Genomic DNA, 18,936 nt, shown 5'->3' on the forward strand with positions numbered 1-18,936 from the left:
CTGGTTTATTAAAACCAGGGCAGCCTCCACAAATGTTCCAATGGAATGTCGCCGCAGTGACCTCAAGCGCTTAAGATATCCGTCCTCCGCTGCCGCCTCCGCCGCTTCAGCGACGCGCCGTAAATAACGGGACGGTTTCAGCCCGTGCAAGGAACGCGAGCACACGCGCGTGCGTCCGATCGATCGGCGCAAGTAAATAAATAAACAACCTACGGGCGGTCGCGCGCACGCGGGAGAGAGAATTCGGTGGTGTCGTCAACATGTCCCGCGCCAACAGCGCGGGGCATGATTAACCGTGGCCGCCTGGCAAATATTTAATAGAGAGTCTGGAGGGCTCAGACCGTGGCACTGATCTAGGAGAAGAATCCGTTAATGGATGACCGCAGTTCCTCTCGCTAACACCACGCAGGCCACGGGCCCGCGAGAAACACACAAGGGGGGGGGGGGGCGGTGTTTGAGATACGCCGAGAATCAGCTCGGCAAAAAGACCGCGACCTCCAACCCGAAACAACGGTGCCCCCATTTTGGGAGAACGAGCGATGAAAAGATCATTGCTCGCCATGGGAAACCGACGAGGATTGCGGGCAGTAAACGAGCTCTAAACCGCCAAATCGAGCTTCCCCGCATAGACGACCATGCAATAAAAATAGCCAAGTGGGCCGTCAGCAGAGGCTCAGCCGTTGCTGTGCGTGAACGGGGTGCCAAGGGCGGCGACGCTGCGCCATCTGCGACTTCGCCTTGAAACGAGCGTTCGAGTCGCGCATTCCTGGCGCTGTAAAATAAATTGACTCCAAACGACGCGGAATTGACCCCAAGAAGTTGGGTTCACTGGCGAAGCTGAAACGGCCCTTCATCAGCGGCCGGTGTTAGGCAATGCCTTCGAGCCACGTAGCAGCGGATATTCTTGTTGGGAGTGGGACGCGTGAAGGCTTAATGTGCTGTGCCCGAACGCTCCATTTCAAGTGACGTTGAGGGATCGAAACACGCAAGACGATGACAAAAACTCCAAGTTCCTGAATGTCGCTGGTCTATTATAAACAGTTTGTCGCCCCATGTGGGTAAACATTGCACAGCATGCAGTGTTTACTCGCCGTCAGTAAATCAAGTCGGGTATTCTAAACCACGTAAAGCAAATTGAAATTTCCAAACCCCTCTTTCACGAGTTGCAGGGGGGGGGGGTGTGCATAACTTGAAGTGAAAGATGGGGGTTTAAAATTCCCAGTTATAAATCTGGCCTCGCCCGGCACTGACAGCTAAGTCAGCCGTTTCCAACTGCAAAAAATGCGTGGGACGATGCACATCTTGCAGCACTCCCCCTGTGATGAGAATTCCACATTCCTTGTGGCAGGTGTGATGATTTTAGGAACGTCGGGGGTCAAAAAGTTGTTCAGTGGAAAGAGACGAATATGAGCAGGATGCGGTAGTTTCTTTTCGTTTTTACAAATGCGACTGTGATCATGCATAGCAACACAACGGTGATCCTAAAGAAAAGTTATCAATCAGCGCGCATCACCCGCGAACACGCGCATCACAAGCGTGGGCACCAACAAATATTTGTTTTGCTTATTTAGTCAAAGTGTTTCTGCACCAACGATCATCAAGTGGCATTCATCTCCATTCACGGTGGTGGAAATTCCACATTCCTATGACACGACAGTCACCCTGTAGGACAACCGCCGTTGATATCGCAAAAAAGCGGTACTCGCTTGGCGGGGGCCTTCGTTTTAATAGTAAAAAAATTGACCCGTAAAAACAAAGTTTTTCACTATAAATCCTTTATATGCGTGGCGGCTAGAGTCCTCTCGTCCTCTGGCTTGAGATGGCTGCCACGTATGGGTCAGATGATTGCCTGCCACCATTAAGCAATTGGTAATTAAATATAATTTATTTTTTCCTTAAAAGTGTAAGATTTTGGAAAAAAAATTTCACGAAAATAAATTGTCACGCACAACGAGTCTGTGTGCAAAATGTCAGCTCGATTGGATCACGGGAAGTGGGTTAAAAAACGACCGAAAGATTTGCACGGTCGTAAGGGCGCAAGCAAACAAGCAAGTGAACTTAATATAAAGGATTTAAAAAAATAGTTGAATGCGGTAGCGCGGCATGCAGGAGGCAGGGAGACGGACGGAGACAGACGGACGGACGGCCCTCACCTGCCACAGTCCATCTCGTCGGGCCAGGGGATGCCGAAGACCTCGCGCAGCTCGGCGCAGGAGTCCCGCACGCGGCCGCAGAGCGAGCGGCACGGGGGCACCACGCGGCCCGGCGGCGCGCACGCCGGCGCGAACATCGCGCACAGGAAGGTGCGCGCCTCCGGAGAGCACTCCAGCTTGAGCAGCGGGTGGAACGGCTGCACGCGGCAGGAGAGGGGGGGGGGGGTCACGGGGTCACAAGGACAAAGGGTAATCAGGACACGGGTAGGGTGGGCAACGGCAGATAAAAAAAAATATTTTCTATTTTATCAGGTAAGGCCCACTGAGCTGTACAGCTCTTTTTCAGAAGCGACCTGGCCACAAATGAAAGCTCAACGGAGTTTCTTATCACGTGGAAATGTACAGCAGCCAGATACTCTAAACGTATGTTAATTCTAAATGTGGAGGAAAAAAACCAGAGGACCCGGAGAAAAGATCCACACGACCACAGAGAGAACATGCACACTCCTAAATATACAGCAGGCGTCAGGGTCGGGATCGAACCCACGACCTCCTGCACATCAGGCTATGGAATTAACATATCGCCACCGTGGTGCCCCAACTTATTTTTTTATCGTAGGATTTTGGTGGGGGCATCCGTGGAGACCGAGCCGTGACGACGACGGCGACAATCGGCGTTCGATTTGTGGCCACGGCTAACGTCGTTCCTGATGCGGTCGTAGGTCACCCCTTCACCGACCCGCGATGGTGACTGAGTGGGGTCACACACAAACCCCCGATAACTCATACGTCACGCGGAGACCTTAATCCAGCAGCGGATTGACAAAAAAGGGGCTGTACAGTTGCGTGAATGTGTTCTTGAAGTCACAACCAGGAAGCGGCAGCGTCTATTACAGTGAAGTAATGCGAGGTACACAGTGAAGATGATTGGGGAATGCTGTCGGCAGGTCCTATTGTCTGCATTTATCCTAAGACTAGAAGCAAAGATGAATCAGGATGGGTGATGCACACGTGGGAGATTGCTTCGGGGATAATTCCAGTGGCGTCAAAACCACGGATTACCGTGGATGAAAGGACGAATTTACAGCGACTCTATGGTTACTCCTCTTATCCGGATAATGGGAAGCATGGACCTGTGGATTATTAGAGGTGTTGGGATCAATTTGGGGCACGGATAATAAGAACAGCGGGTACCAGTCGGGTATACAACTGGCATTTTCATCATCATTGCTCAACAGTGTACACCTACACATTATACGACTGGACTGTTTATGATGCCAGGCCCTGCCGCAAGAGGTCTGCGCGAAGCCGCCGCAAGGGAGGTTGCCAAAAAAATTCCAACAACCGAGAGCGGGCGATGGGCGCGCGCGCGCCCGCATTTTATTTAAAGCTGCCCCACAGCGGGGAGGCCGGCTCAAGAGAGCGAGCACACGCTGGGCAGACGACGTCTTCGCTGCCGTGTCACAGACCGAGTGGCGACAACGGTGGCGGCACAGTGCGGTGGGGGGGTTGCGGTGCAGCAGGGCTGGGTGACTCCTGGGTCAGGATCTTTACGGGGACTTTGCACAAACACGCCCCTCGGGATGCCGCGCGGCAGAAAACCGGGGGGGGGGGGGGAGAGACGAGTCCCATTCAACGGCGCACTGTGCCTTTACAATAACACCGGCGGCTTCATTTCAACGCCACCGCGCTTGTCGTACATGTCATACGTTGTGGCATTAAGCGACATCAAAGGGGGATTACGGAGAGGGGAGGCTGAGAGCGAACGTGGCTGAAACGCCAGGTGCCGGCGGCAAGAGGTCGACAAAATGGTAGTCAACGACACGTTAAGCCGGGCATTTAGGACATTTTCTTTGGTTCGCTTTACAATTATGAAGGAGGGAAGGGAGGGAAAAAAACCAAAACGTGCCGTCACGTAATCTTCATTGAATGCTTAAAGTATGTCGGCAAAAAAAAAAACCCGTCGATGCTATCGCATGTCAGCTAACTACAGCAATTCAGCCCGGGGCAGCTTCAGGGGTTTGCGCTGCTCTGCCGTGGTACAGGTGCGCGTTTCGTTTTACGTGGTTAGGTCAAGGTTGCCGAGTCTGCCCGGCACAATTACACGCGGCGGCGGCGGTGGCAGCAGCGGGTGGCTTTGTGAGGCTCGAAAGGCTTGGAAGAAAGTCTACTGCGAAGCTGCGATCGCCCGAGCAGATATTATTTCGCCAGCAGCGAAGTGACAATCGCAGCTGTGTTTGCGTACCACGTTAGGGGGGAAGGTAGCACATAAACACAGCTGCCCGGAGAGAGGGAGTGAGACTCGTTAAGGTGAAAGTGGGAAAGACCTTCAAAAGCACCATCAAAGCTGTGGCCGACCGAACCAGTCTTTAGCTTCGAGGCTTAGGCAAATGTACCCGTTTGATATGAGTCTCGAACAGGGGTGGGGAACGTCCGGCCCGCGGGCCGTATAAGGCCCGCGAAATCATTTGGTGTGGCCCTGCTAAGGCAACCGCAGGCGGGACTCGAAATTCAATAAATCTAGGAGCAAACCTGGAAAAGTAGTTGCGAGTAGCAACATCATCAATACCAGCTAACATCACACGCCTCACCAAAGAGAAGCAGTTGCAGCCATCGCATTAGGGGTGAGTTAATGAAATGTTTGACCAAATATAACAGGCCAATTTTTAAGTTGATAATTTTGTATGGCCCGCAAATGATGTTATAAATATCCAAATGGCCCTTGACAGAAAAAAGGTTCCCCGCCCCTGGTCTCGAAGGACCGATAGCCCTAAGAATAAAACATACCAAACAACACAATTTGGATTTACACGGGTGTCTAAATACTGGCCACACCTCAAGAAGCTGTACAGAAACACGGCAGGAATATTTATTTTATGGAGCGCTGCTGGGCTCTTCAACAAGGCCAGGGGCTCAAACTGACTTTAACACTCAAACTGACTTTAACACAATATCTGCACAATGACACCCTGCCATATTTGCACTATGTTACCCTATTTGTATTTTTGTAATTTTATATTGTATATTATAGCCATTGTATATTTGAGATTTAATTTTATTAAATTTTTACATACTTTAGCTCGTTAGTATTAGTTAGACTTGTACCTTTAATATAGTTAGACTTGTAAACCACTTATTTAATATTTAAGATTCCTATACGTTGAATGTATGCACCTTCCGGCCAAAGTAAATTCCTTGTCTGTGCGAACTTTCATGGCGAATAAAACCCTTTCTAAAAAACCCTTTCGGAGGAGAAGAAGAAAGATTTTGTCGCGCCAGGACTTGCAACAGGGGGCAAGGAATCCGACGGCACAGACGGCTGGGAAAACATGGCTCTTGCGTGTCACGCAATGTCGTTAGAAAGCACAATCAGACGTTTTAAAGCTTTCGTGACTGCAGGGATTCATCTTCTTGGTTCTTTCGGTAAAGTCACGTAGAAGGGAAGTAATAAAATAAGCTTGGTGGTGTTTCATTCTTCACCTGAGGACGGCTGCTTGCGTTGTGGCCGAAACGTCGTGAGAATTATTTTATTATGTTTTATTTTTATTATTTTATTACTTCCCTTCTACGTGACTTTACCGAAAGAACCAAGAAGACAATTAGACGTGTCTATTTTTTTTTCATGAAGAAAACAAAGCTCATCTTACCGAGGTCTTCATTTCAACGAGTCAATTCTTTAGAGCTGCTTTTTGCGTTAAGTCTGTTGCCCTTGCCCCCGCACCTCCAGATTATCACGGATGGCTACGTACGGTGCAAAAGAAGTTCAACATACATACAATTGTCTGGGAACTGAATGGTTAAAAAATACAGCACAATGGTTCTTGGGAATTGAGCAAAAGAGCACAGTTTAGGTAACGCCCAGCAAGTTGTTTACCTTGCACCCACACAGCGCTGGGGGTGAGATTTTCCGTGCAACTTTTCAAGGTCGCTGACACTCCGCGTGATAGGCCTGAGATTTACACAATCGTTTCTGGCCTCCTACTCTTTGCACAGGGTGCGAAATTATATCAGTGCTCGTTGCCGGTGTCAAAATGATGAAAAAATAAAAAGAGGCTTTTTACCCTTGCCGGCGATGAAACGCAGGAGGCGTTAAGATGTTCCAACACCAAAGAAGAACACACCTATTGCGAGGCATCAAGTCCGCTTTAACCACCACACATCGCTTGTGGTAAAACATGCAAACAAACATGCTTTTATCATAACACTATGGGCATTGTCTTTGAAACTGATTGGACCACACCAGAGACAGCCTCCTTGATGGCCCTGTCGCATCGTTCTTCTGGACTAACCCTGCCGATGCAGACGTGATGCCTTGCAATCAGGTGTCCCATTGCGTGTTTGAACATCGTTACCCACAATGGCACAGTCTATGATCGCAGGCCTCCACAAGCTGGCAGCAGCACGTCCCAGCAACAAGGATTAAAATTTGTTTTACGAAAACTAAGATCCGAATCTGGGGACACCGTGTGACCGTTCCGAGAAAGCCAGAGGTGTCTCCTGGATTTGTATTGATTGAACAAACCATTCCCAACGAACAGCTACAAAAGAATTACCCAAAAAACTCTGCACGGTTAAAATGGGAGTTTTTCACTCAGCCTTTTTGTTGACCTAGGTGAAAGGTTGTAGGTGCGTACATAACTCATCATAAATACCATCGGTGATTTGTCACTGCTGGTTAGACTGAGCCCGAAGAAAATGACTCAGTTTTAGTGCTGTGACCCACAGACTGACTCAGAAAAAAAACAACTTCAGTTTCCTCCCCCCCCCCCCCATTACGCACATCGTGCCTTGATGGTTGAATTTGTATTTGCAAAGTGGATGCGATGAGGAGGAGATGGGGATGGGGGGTAAGGGCTGGCTCACCCCAATATGGCTGGGGGGGGGGTGACACGTGGGGGAGTGCGGTTCCGGGCTGCAGAAACACTCTCTTCCACCCCATCTCCCACCTCCCATCCCCCATCAACACAAACTCTGGCCAAATCAGATGTCTCCACCCCAGGGCTGAAAAGCCTGGCTTGCTGAACAACGCCCCCCTCCCAACTCCAGACCCCCACACCCGCAGAGCCACTCCCCCACCCGCACCCCATCCCCCTCCTCCGTTTGCCAAGCACGGCTCACTATCTTAATTAAAAAAACATCTCCCCCGACAATTCGCGAACCCAGCACCGCACATGCAGTGGCGACGAGTTTCAAAAGAACTCGCCACATTTGTCGCTTACACTTGTCTTTACTTCTTCTTCATGATTCTCAGCCACAAGTACCTGCCTTATAATATGTGGCTCTTCTCGAGTAATATCCACGACCCTTGCTTCGATACGCGTACACTTACAGAGCCATAAACCAGAGGTGTGGACTCGAGTCATGTGACTTGGACTCGAGTCAGACTCGAGTCATGAATTTGATGACTTGCGACTCGACTTGGACTTGCATAACAATGACTTTGTCCCACCTCTGAGATGTGGACTCGAGTCATGTGACTTGGACTCGAGTCAGACTCGAGTCATGAATTTGATGACTTGCGACTCGACTTGGATTTGCATAACAATGACTTTGTCCCACCTCTGAGATGTGGACTCGAGTCATGTGACTTGGACTCGAGTCAGACTCGAGTCATGAATTTGATGACTTGCGACTCGACTTGGACTTGCATAACAATGACTTTGTCCCACCTCTGCCATAAACTCACAGATACTGACATAGTCCATAGACATATAGAGATGCAGACTCATAGAGATACTCACATACACTTAAACAGACACACGCAGACCCACATAGAATACCTCGAGGTACACAGATGTCAGTATTTTTTTAAGCCAAAAGCCCCATTACTGTATGTATGCATGTTGAACTTCTTTCGCGCCATACGCAGCCAACCGTGCTAATCGGATGTGCGGGGGAAGGACAACAAACTAAACTCATGGGGTCAGCTGCTCGGGTTTTCTGCCTCCAAGTGCTTCTACTCTGCGTCACTCTCTCCACCGTCCTCGTATCTCACTCCAGAGGTCGCAACCGGGTACCCGATACCCGTACCCTACCCGATACCCGGCTACCCGTACCCGGCCGGGTACGGGTACGGGTACCCGTTTGCGACCCTGGTGCGGCCGTGTACGGGTACGGGTAAGGAATCAAAACCCGTTTGCGACCTCTGGCTTCTATCCTGCGTCTCTCTCTCCACTGCCCTCGTATCTCACTCCCATCTCATCCTCGGGCTGCCTCTCCTCCCGCCCTGCACCGCTGACATCTTCCAAGCTCATGTCATCTATGGGTCTCTGTGTGGGTCTCTGTGTGAGTCTACGGGTCTGTGCGTGAGTGTATGATTCTCAACTTCCCTGTGTATGTCTACGGGTGTCTGTGTGAGTCTATTGGTCTCTGTATGGGGCTATGGGTCTCTAATCGTCATAGCCCATCTAATTACATCTTCATTGTCAATTCTCAACAAAAGCCCACACTGTCTAAGTGTCACCTCTAAGTATCAGTAATCCCTGCAGATATTACCAACATCAACCTAAGCAATCTCAACTCTCTCCTTTCAAACATTAATCTTTCTGAAACATTAAAAAATCCCATCATCGTTCTTTCATCCTTGGGGCCCGTGTGTCATTAACACTTGCCTTGTAACAGAAACAAAAATAGAATTATAATAGGCCGACGATTCGGGCAACAGCCCTTCTTCAGAGCCGAGAGCGTTACATGCTAATCTCTCACATTAACATAGCCACTTCCGTGCCCTCGTCGAGAGGACGCTTTACAATCTTACAGTTACATGATAATTTCTCACATTAACATCACTAGCCCCGGCCACTTCTTTATGACCCTTGGACTGCACCCATTTCAAACCTTTTCAAACAGTCTGTCCCAGCAGCAGACCACGCTTTCCCACCTGATGAAGGACGCTTGTGTTGCGCCCGAAACGTCGTGATATATTTTATTCCTACGTGACTTTACCGAAAAAACCAAAGAGTAAGAAGACGTATTTTTTTGTATTCATGCCTGCACCACCACCACCACCACCGTAACTGCAGCACCGTTCATTTCTCGTTTCAGTTGTTTACATACAGCAACAGTCTCGCAGAAGACCGGGTTGCCGGGACACCCCACTCGCAACGCTCTCCACGTTCTCCACATTTGGCCGGTCAATGCAGGAGCTTGTTTGCGGGGCAGGGATGCGTTACGGCGACGCGGAAACCAAACCCTGAGAATGCGAGCGCTGGCCGGCTCGACGGTGCAGAGATTAAAGGCCGCACGAGCGACACAGTGACAAGTATTTAAAGCGCCTGTCAACACCCATTATGACAAAAATATATATTATTTTGCTGCGCGCCAAAAACGTTTTCGGCTGATCCTGCAATTGCCGCTAAATATAAACGCGAGTCGAAATCTTCCTACTTGGCTAATAGTCCGATCTCTGTTGTTGTCGTCGTCTGCCGGCATCGAGCAGACTCTATCGCGAGCATTGCCATTGGCCTTGCGCTGCCGGATCGCCCTCCGTGACTCGCCCAGACATAGCGAGGGCATTTAAGCCAATTGTCAGTCTTCTGACCGTCTAAAAGCGAATTGTAAACAAGACACGAGACACGTGAAACGAATCCGTCAGGCCGATTTAAGGATGCATGCAGGTTTGTGCCTTCATGACCAAATCAGTTTTGAATGCGCCCAATCACGTCAGATCTTGGAAGCTAAGCAGAGTTGATCTTGGATAGTGTTTGGATGGGTGGTTGTCATGCAAAACAGCTGTTTTAGGCTGCAGGGCTACGTTGTGGGCAGCAGCAGGCAGTGCAGCAGACCCATTGCTGTATGGTACTTCTATGCTCCCCCACTATTACCAACCCACACTGAATCTTATGCACATGGGAATTGTGCATGTAAAGTTAATCATTACCAATTGAAACTATTTTGAAGAACACATGGCCTGGATAGCATACGCAGGTTAATGGCATCGTTCAAATTGTTAAGAAAGTTGAGTGGGCTTGGGCAGGCCATGTCGCTGGGAGGGACGATCACCGACTGTCAATAGTAATGACACGTATTATACGTCCACCGAGGAGATGGAGTGATAAGATCAGCTCGTGTGCAAGTGGTCGGTGGATTATTATCTCGCAGGACTGTGAGGGATGGTGGAAGACTGGGACGGCCTTCATCCAGAGCAGCAGATTTGACCATGGCTGACAATGATGACGACGAGATACACCGTAAATGTTTCACACCTCCGATTAGCATGGTTGGCTACGTACGGTGCAAAAGAACTTCAACATACATACAAACTTCTAGATTTGAAGCTTTCGTGACTGCAAAGATTCATACTCTTAGGTTTTTTCGGTAAAGTCACGTAGGTAAAAAATAAATAAAAGATAAATAATATTTCTTCCATTATTTTTATTATTCGCGTAGGTAAAAAATAAATAAAAGATAAATAATATTTCTTCAATTATTTTTATTATTGATCTTTTATTATTTATTTTTTACCTACGTGACTTTACCGAAAAAAACTAAGAGTATGAGAATACATACATACATATACGTTTCCTGGAAAAGCTGCAACCATACATATTCCACACGCACCACGAGTCTAGAGGCGGGTCCGAACCCGAGGAATCAGATGCGCAATCTGGTTGGCATGCAGCAACATTTCTCTGCAGCCAGAGATGTCCACTTGCGAACGGGCGGTTGACCAATTTGCTCGGTTTTTTGAAACCAGGCGATTTGGTTGCTCAAATGGCGGACCCGCCTTGAAGAAACAACCGATTGAACAGCGTTACGGCACCGCAGAAGTTGGCAGCAGCACCGACGTCGGTGAATCATTAAGATGTCCGTAGTTTCCGGGTTTCCCCCCCCCACCTACTCAGCCTAAGCGCCTACAACGCTGTAACCTCAATGATTAACGACGTGCAAATTAATTGGATGGCACCCAGTGTCTTAACCTGTTGCAACCTGCTAGGGGGGTACAGTTAAAGAGTTAGTAGATTAATGACAGCAATTGCTCATAAATCACTCCATGGTCTGGATCTTGAGATAAAAATGTAATCGAGGATAATCCACTATGAGACATCTCCTTTACCAGTGGCAAAATATAGTAATAGGTTTTTACCCTTTCAACTGGTACAAAAACTGACACCTTTATACAAGGGATCATGTTTGCAATAACCACAACACAAGCAGTCAAAATGCAAACAGAAAGAAACAACTCTGATAATGATGATATGCACTGTCCTTGAAGTTGATTGGCCCACACCCGAGACAGCTTTTCTTAGAGCCTATTCTCCATTGGTGTTGGACCAGATGACGCCAAAAGGCATATCATTATCAGAGTTGTTTCTTTTTGTTTGCATTTTGACTGCTTGTGTTGTGGTTATTGGAAACATGATCCCTTGTATAAAGGTGTCAGTTTTTGTACCAGTTGAAAGGGTAAAAACCTATTACTAGAGGATAATCCATTTTGTCAATCCCCCGCTGGTTGAAGGGCTTGTCGACGCCATGTCGGTGTTGGGAGTTGTTGGGACCATACTTCACCGTTGCTGATCAGTGCAGATTGGTGTCGGAGTGGCACAGCCCAGGACTGGTTCTGATATTACTCGCCACTGATGTGTACCGCGGTCGGGAATCGAACTCTGTTCGCCGGGTTCCCAGCGCCGCTGCTCCCACTAATTCGAACATAACGTCAGGATTTTTATGCACAACATTCGCAATGACAAAGGCTGACAACCCGATTTGAAACTCGCAGTCAATCCGCAAAAGGACACATTGACGGCACAAAGTGGAGCACCTATGTAAAATTAACAATCCGGTCGGGGCCATGACCCCAGATTTCATGGATCGGCACTGGCAAGCGTTTTAACCTCCCTGACCTCAGATGTAGATGCACAGTTGTGGCCATCCCTACACAGAGCAGGTCACCCCAGCGCCAGTGGCTTCAAATCTGGAAGCCAAACGGTGGATGAGAATAATAGTGGAATTCCGCGTATCCAATTTGACGTGTACGCCATGGTGCAAAGTCATCGCACCTATTATCCGCGCAAATATTCCTTTTTTTCCGCATTGGTAAAGCAAATATGAACACGGATAAAAGGATGACTTTGCCAACAATGCTAGGTCACTCCTCTTATCTCAGCAAAAGCGACCTGGAAATTGCAAAAGCTCAGATAACAGCAATTATTGCCACACAAATAATTGATAATACAATTTTTTTTCCAGATTTTATTCGCGGGCATGGATGGCTGCTATAAATTTGCACGTGACAAGCCACTTCATTGAGCTATCATTTGTGTCCAGGTCGCTTCGGCAAAAAACAAGCTAAGAGCGCAATGGGCTCTTAGCTTGTTACCTTTCCTATACTTTGCACTCCTATCATGCTTTTGGATTGTTTGCTCTTGTAACTTTCTGACCAGCCCCTAACTGGACATCTGTAAACAAAAAAGAGCTTCACAGTTATTGGATTCCTCCAGTATAAATATTCAGATTTTTTTACTTCACGATTTCCCAACAGCCGGAGAGGGGACGGGGGGGAAGTATAGAAACCGTGTGAGCACGCCCTGTGCACTGCTCAAGCACCTCTGGGCCGAGGAAAGCGGCCGCTTTGACGAGATGCCATCTGAGCCGCAACCTTGAAAGCTGCAGCAACTCTCTCGCCCACAAAAAGGGGGCCGATCGCCCGAGCGCAGCGCAACAAAAAAAAACGCCTGGGCCATTTCCAATTCACGCGCGATTTCACCCACGCAATGGAAGGCAGTTGAGCTTCGGCAGCGGCCCAGAGTTTTGTTGTTGTTGTTGTCAATCTCTCGAGCGGCTTCTGAGCCATTCGGCACAGACGCGGGGTCATTTAGAAACGTACAAAACCCCGCCTTCGCCGCCACCGCCGCCTCCGGTAATCTTTTCGCATTTTCAACCAAACGCTGATTGCCAAGCGGCTTTTTCTAATCTCTCCGCCGAGGCCCCCCCTCCCGCAACAACCTTGCGAAGTTGCCGAAACGAGCGGCAATTTCGATCGGGGGGGGGGGCGCAGTCTGTCTGTCGGCCATCAGCAAGCGCGGAACCAGGGGAGACAATTTAACAAAACAAACTCCCGCCTGATTAGCGGGCCGCCGAGGCAATGGAGAGAGGAGCAAAGCTGACAATCAGCGGCGGCGTTATGGGGAGCCTCAAGAGGCAGAGAGGCAACAGAGTCTTCCACGGACGGCCGTTGGGTGATTATAGAAAAAAATACAGCGCCGGTCTCGGTCAGAGAAATTGCACAAAGCAACGGTGAGATCTGGGGCAGCCTTGTTCACGATGGATTCTCTCACGCGGTTTGATGCGCGTATTGATTATAATTGAGGCATCATCCAAAGACCTCCTATTAGCACGGTCGGCCAAGTACGGTGCAAAAGAAGTTCAACAGGTGTACGTACGAGACTACAAGCAGGTGAGAGGGCTCAGAGATCAATTTCGCCAAGCCAGCATAGCCGAGATGGTGGGCTCGATTTTCGATTAAAAGCCATATTCTCAAGTGCAGTTAGGTGACCGTTTCATCGTGGTCTCAATGTGGCTTTATCACGACCATGCGACGAATATCTCTGCAGGGTGCGTGGGAAAGTGCAGCAGACCTCGTTGCAGACGAGACGTCACGTGTACGGCATTCACAAGTAGTTCTGTGAAATCCCCTTCTGCGGGCTAGTCTCTTTCTCGGAGTGACATTCCGAACATACACTTTAACTCATTAAATGAATGTGCCAATAACACAGATTAAATTCTACATATACAGATTAAATTCTACATATACGCATAGAATTTTTTTATTATTATCCAGAACGCGTCGCTTTGTTTGGCTTGCATGGTGGTCGTTTTGGCCGCCTACTTTGCCACCTTAGGGGGGCATTAAGCAGTGCTTTACGCATTACCTACGGGCAGCCGCATCTGAATCATAATTTGTGAACCCAAGACCAGCGAATTTGGCTACTTAATCTGCCAAAATCTGTCACGCAGCGGCAAAAAGTCGACGGAGACCGGCTCGCCGTACACAAGTGTTGACAAGCCGCACGACGATCGAACATGATGGACTGCAACCGCGGCCAAACAATAGGCGTGTTTTTTTTATTAATTCGATCGTGGGACTGTATTTTAACATATGCTGCGGCACGTTTGTGTAGGAGTCAATAAGCGTGAATTACACACGAACATCCATTCCATTCATTCCGACGTGGCGGATGGATTTCATCACGCACATGTATTTTCGACATTCGATCATTTTTCCTCCCCCACCACCCCCCTCCTCCTCCCGGGTGTTATTTAACCGCCGCGCATTTCATTATCTCGTACGTCCGAGCTCGCTTTGCGTCCGTCGGGGGCGCCCTTAGAGAGAAAAAAAAAATCGTCACCATTCACTCGCCGTCTCTTTCACATCACCCCCCCGCGCCCTGCGCTCGCTGCAGCTCCGCTAAACGGGACTCGATCGACCAACGGGTGAATGGACCAAGGAATAAAGGCGCGCGGCGGACAACGAGCAGAGGGGGGAAGAGCCGACGCGGGCCCGGCGGCTCTCCTCCCCGCCTTCTCTCATGCCCTTCTCACTCTCGCTCCCGCATCCCCATTCATTACGGGGACAATGGCAGCTGAACCGCCGCGCAGCGTCCCTGGATTCCTGCCCCGTTCACCCCGGCAACCATTAGCCGAACGGCTCGTGGGGGGGGAAAGAAAAACCGAGGCTGCCCCCCCTCTCTCTTTCCCCGTGTCCTCCCCCTCCCCCTGCGTTAACCGCCCACCACCATCGTTCTCTCCCTGCCCCGCCATGGTGAGTCTCATCCATCTCGCCGCTGACAGGGCCTTCCATCGCGGATGAACGCGCAAGGTCGGGCCCGATCGTCGCTCCTCGCTCGCTCGCGCTGGCGGGGCGCGCTCGGCGGCTACTTCGGGGGCCTCGCGAAAATTGCGGCATCGCCGACGCCGTAGCGGCCACACTGACACCGGGACGACGCGAATGCTCGCCTAAGACATAGACGTGCAAAGTGCGATCCCACGCAAACCGAAGATCGCCGGGTGCTCACGTCTTGATGTTGCCTTTAGTTTCAATCCACTTCTGGTTCAAAGCATCCCTATACCGTCAATAGTGGCGGGGCGGGCCGGGGGAGGTCGTTTGACCGTACTTCACCACGCTGGTCAGTGCGGTTCGGTGAAGCGGGAGATCATGGATAGGTTGAGATGCAGGTGATCACACTCAGGTCGCCAGAATTCAACACTGTGCGCCATAGCTGCATCACACTGTGTACTCTTAACACAAACAACGCGTTTCTATACAAAGTAAATAAACTCAAGGTCGTGAAAACCTACCGTGTCAACGCCTGCTGAGATCGTGGCACAACGCCAGGGCTGCTTGCAACAATTAGGATTCTACACGAGTCCGGGGATGGCCAGCAGTAATTCATGTCTTAAGAGGTGGGATGATGAAGAGGTGGGACGATGAATCATCGCAATTCAGGGTTGAAATTCAATGCAAGAAACGATTCCTTTTTTAAACACGTTGGTAAATAGTAACACCTCTAGAATGCTGTCTCTGTCTTGTGAACGAACCCATTACATACAACGCACACATATTACAAAGCGCCGATTGCATATGCCTGTATATTGCATGTAATTCTATCGCACGCATCAGCCAAACAAAGGGTACGAACCGATTAATCAATGTATCGGTAAACCCCGAGTAAATGCTGTTTAATAAACACACAGCGGTGTATGTTTGTTTCGTTTTTTTTTCTCTTTTTGCACAAGTGTCGCGTACGGAAAAGTTAAATCTATTGTGGAAAAGGTCCGACGTGTAACAAAGCAGCTCAAAACCATTCCGAAACATCAGCCATGTGCCTCTTTGTTGAATATTTATACAAATATAGTCCTGTAAAGAAACGTTTTACGGCTAATCAAGCCGTTAATAAACGTACGTGAATGTAAAGGATGTATAAAAAGGTTTTAGTGTGTATCTTAAGCCCACGGTAGTTAATAAATGTGCTGATAAGTCCACCGTGCGTGGGTGGTTTGGAGAAGGCTAACCTCTGACCCCTACACCCGACTAGCCCAGGCACATCGTACATTAATACAAAACCAAACTACGATGAATTATGGCCAACCGCGCAATGTGGGAGCACATTTCTGAATTTATTTGAAATGTTGAAAAAATAATCTATTATTTTGTCATCTGCATTTCAAGCGTGGAATTCATTAAGCTTATGAACTGACTCTTTCAAGCACGGACACAGCACGCTCCGCCGGTTTCACTGCCCTAGAGCAGGACAAAAGGACGCAGTCTAGGGCCCCTTTGCCTCCACCCTGAACTCAACACACCCACACACGAGCACGCACCCACACACACGTTCAAGAACTCGTACACACATGTGCACGCACTTACATGTGGAAAAGCAAAGATAAAGATCCCCCCCCCCCTGTATAGCCTTGACAGACTGGTGGGGCAAGTGCTGTTCGCGAGTAGCACCTATGAATTCTAGATTTGAAGCTTTCGTGACTGCAAGGATCCATATTCTTAGTTTTTTCGGTAAAGTCACGTAGGCAAAAAATGCAATAAAAATTAATAAAAATAAAGTATTTTTTTTTAATTAATTTTAATTTCATTTTTTACCTATGTGACTTTACCGAAAAAACTCAGAGTAAACACCTATGAAGGCCGGCAAGGCACACGAGTGGGTGCCGGCCGCCTTTGACTTACCAGTGGCGATGTTTACACATCGCACCAGGTACTCATTTGAGGCTGAGCCAACCTAGGGGAGGCTCAGGACCAGTTGAAATAATTGTCACTGGTGTTGGCCATGAGCGGGAATCGCTAACCACTGCGCCACCGCTCTCCACTACACATGCTCGCACTCAATCACGCGCACTCGAACCTGCAATGCAATGGTCGGTTTGGTTGCGTTCCCGATATCCGGATTACTCCAAAGAGTCCAGAAATCAGGCCAAGATGCGAAAAATTTCGGGAGATTAATGCTTTGATTTGGTTCCAAAACAGTAGGAAAATATGAACTCACTGGTAATTATGTCACTTATATTATGTCACTTTTACCACCAAACGTGGTGTCCGTCTTGTGGCATTTGGCGACGTCATTTTTGGTAGCATGGAGATACATTACACTATTACATGATGTAAACGAAGTGGAAATTATCCTTAAAAATCCCAAAAACCAAAATGTTTTAATCTGAAATTAATCCGTCATAGGTGGTAACCGCCAGAAACCAAGACACATCTCTGTGTTATACTAAGAGAGAAACAACCCTGAGTTGCGCTATCCAATTATTCAAGTAGCCGATAAGTATACCGATTATTGGCTCAATTGATCGGTATACTGATCGTGTGCTGCTGTACGGGAGGTGAGGGGCGGGGCTCGGTGACACAATCAACACCATTATGGGGGGCGGCTTGCAGGAGGGTTTCTCGCTTTCAGGAAACGGGATGTGGGGGCGGGCGTCGTTTATAATGATGCCCCGAGAGTGATCGGCCACAAAAAGTAGCCGATTAATCGACATCACGAACCAATCTTCACAGCTCTGTTAAACACCAAAACTATCAAACACCGATACAGAGGCAGACCTCGATCCCAGTTAGGTTTATTGAAAATGTAAAGTTTGACGTAGAAAGATCAAGGAATTAAAAAAAAAGATAACACCACTTGAAAGGATACTGAAACACGCGGGGCATTTCAGAAGCTCTCACTGGCTCGTTGTGGGCACTGAGCGGCAAACCTAAGAGCCCTGGGACGCGTTGCATCCTTCTGAAGTTGCCAGGGCCATGGTGCATTAAGGGCTCTAAGCAGCAAAGGGGGAATTAAAAAAACGGGCTGCAATGCTCGAGTCAAGACCGCGGTGAACACGCCCAGACACGAGCCCAGACACGAACGGAGCCTTTCCCACACTACATCAAACTTATCCGGGGCTGTTCAGCTCAAGATACAAGCAATTAACACCCAGTCTTTAAAGAAAAAACCATACCCACGCATACAGTGCCGTACAGGACAAACTGTGTTGACTTTACTCCAAAGTGTTATTCATTTATCGACCCTGGATGGAATATGCGGCGAGTCAACCCCGACCAGGATTTGAACTCGCATTACTACGCAGGTATCATTCGACAGCACGCCTCAGTAATTTCGCTGGAGCAGTCAACACCTGATGACGGTTGCTTGTGTTGCTTCCGAAACGTCATGATTTAATTGATTTTCTCTTTTTTACCTACGTGACTTCACCGAAAAAACCAAAGAGTATGGACCCTTGCGGTCACGAAAACTTCAAATCTACAATTTCCACAACAGTCAGGCCTTATAATAAAAAAACCCACGGCAATGAAAGGCGACCCTGGAACATTATCCGGGAAAGGAGACAAAACACAGGATCTGGGGGGCTGACTGGAGCGACTCTGCGACAGGTGAAGTGCCTGCTGTTAACCCCGCCGACCCCACGGCGTTTTTTTTACCGGAATTACTTGGGCCGAGGCCCCCCCCAACCCCCGCGACACTTCCGAAGCCAAGCCCTGGCTAAGCCCCAAAGCCATCGTTTGTGAGTGTCAACACGAGGTCGACTGACCCACATGGCGAGGGCAAAAGGGCTGGAGCTAGATTTTGCCACCTGTCCTGATTTTCTAACCCCCCCCAGGATCATCCTCTCGTCAAGGTAGCTTCCTCGGGAAATCTGCAAGTCTCCTTGGAACGTCGAGTGGCATTTTTTGGCAAATTGGTTGACAACACAGCGCACTCGCGACCACGTATTTCACAGGCAGTTCTCACCTCTTCGCAGTAAACGCGAGATAGATCTTCTTCCCATT

At 48.9% G+C, this 18,936-nt stretch overlaps 1 protein-coding gene across 2 annotated transcripts in view; it reads right to left on the minus strand.

Annotated features, from left to right (window-relative positions):
* Positions 1–18,936, minus strand: part of FZD3 (frizzled class receptor 3) — a 43,672-nt gene that overhangs the window by 15,306 nt on the left and 9,430 nt on the right. For both annotated transcript variants that reach the window (XM_078600629.1, XM_078600628.1), the window contains exon 3: positions 2,154–2,350. In XM_078600629.1, coding sequence (XP_078456755.1) covers positions 2,154–2,350 — 197 coding nt within the window. The remainder of the gene's footprint in view (positions 1–2,153; positions 2,351–18,936) is intronic.

The sequence above is a fragment of the Lampetra planeri genome, chromosome 14 (genome assembly GCF_965212315.1).
Source record: "Lampetra planeri chromosome 14, kcLamPlan1.2.h2, whole genome shotgun sequence".
In the NCBI taxonomy this organism is placed as follows: Eukaryota; Metazoa; Chordata; class Hyperoartia; order Petromyzontiformes; family Petromyzontidae; genus Lampetra; species Lampetra planeri.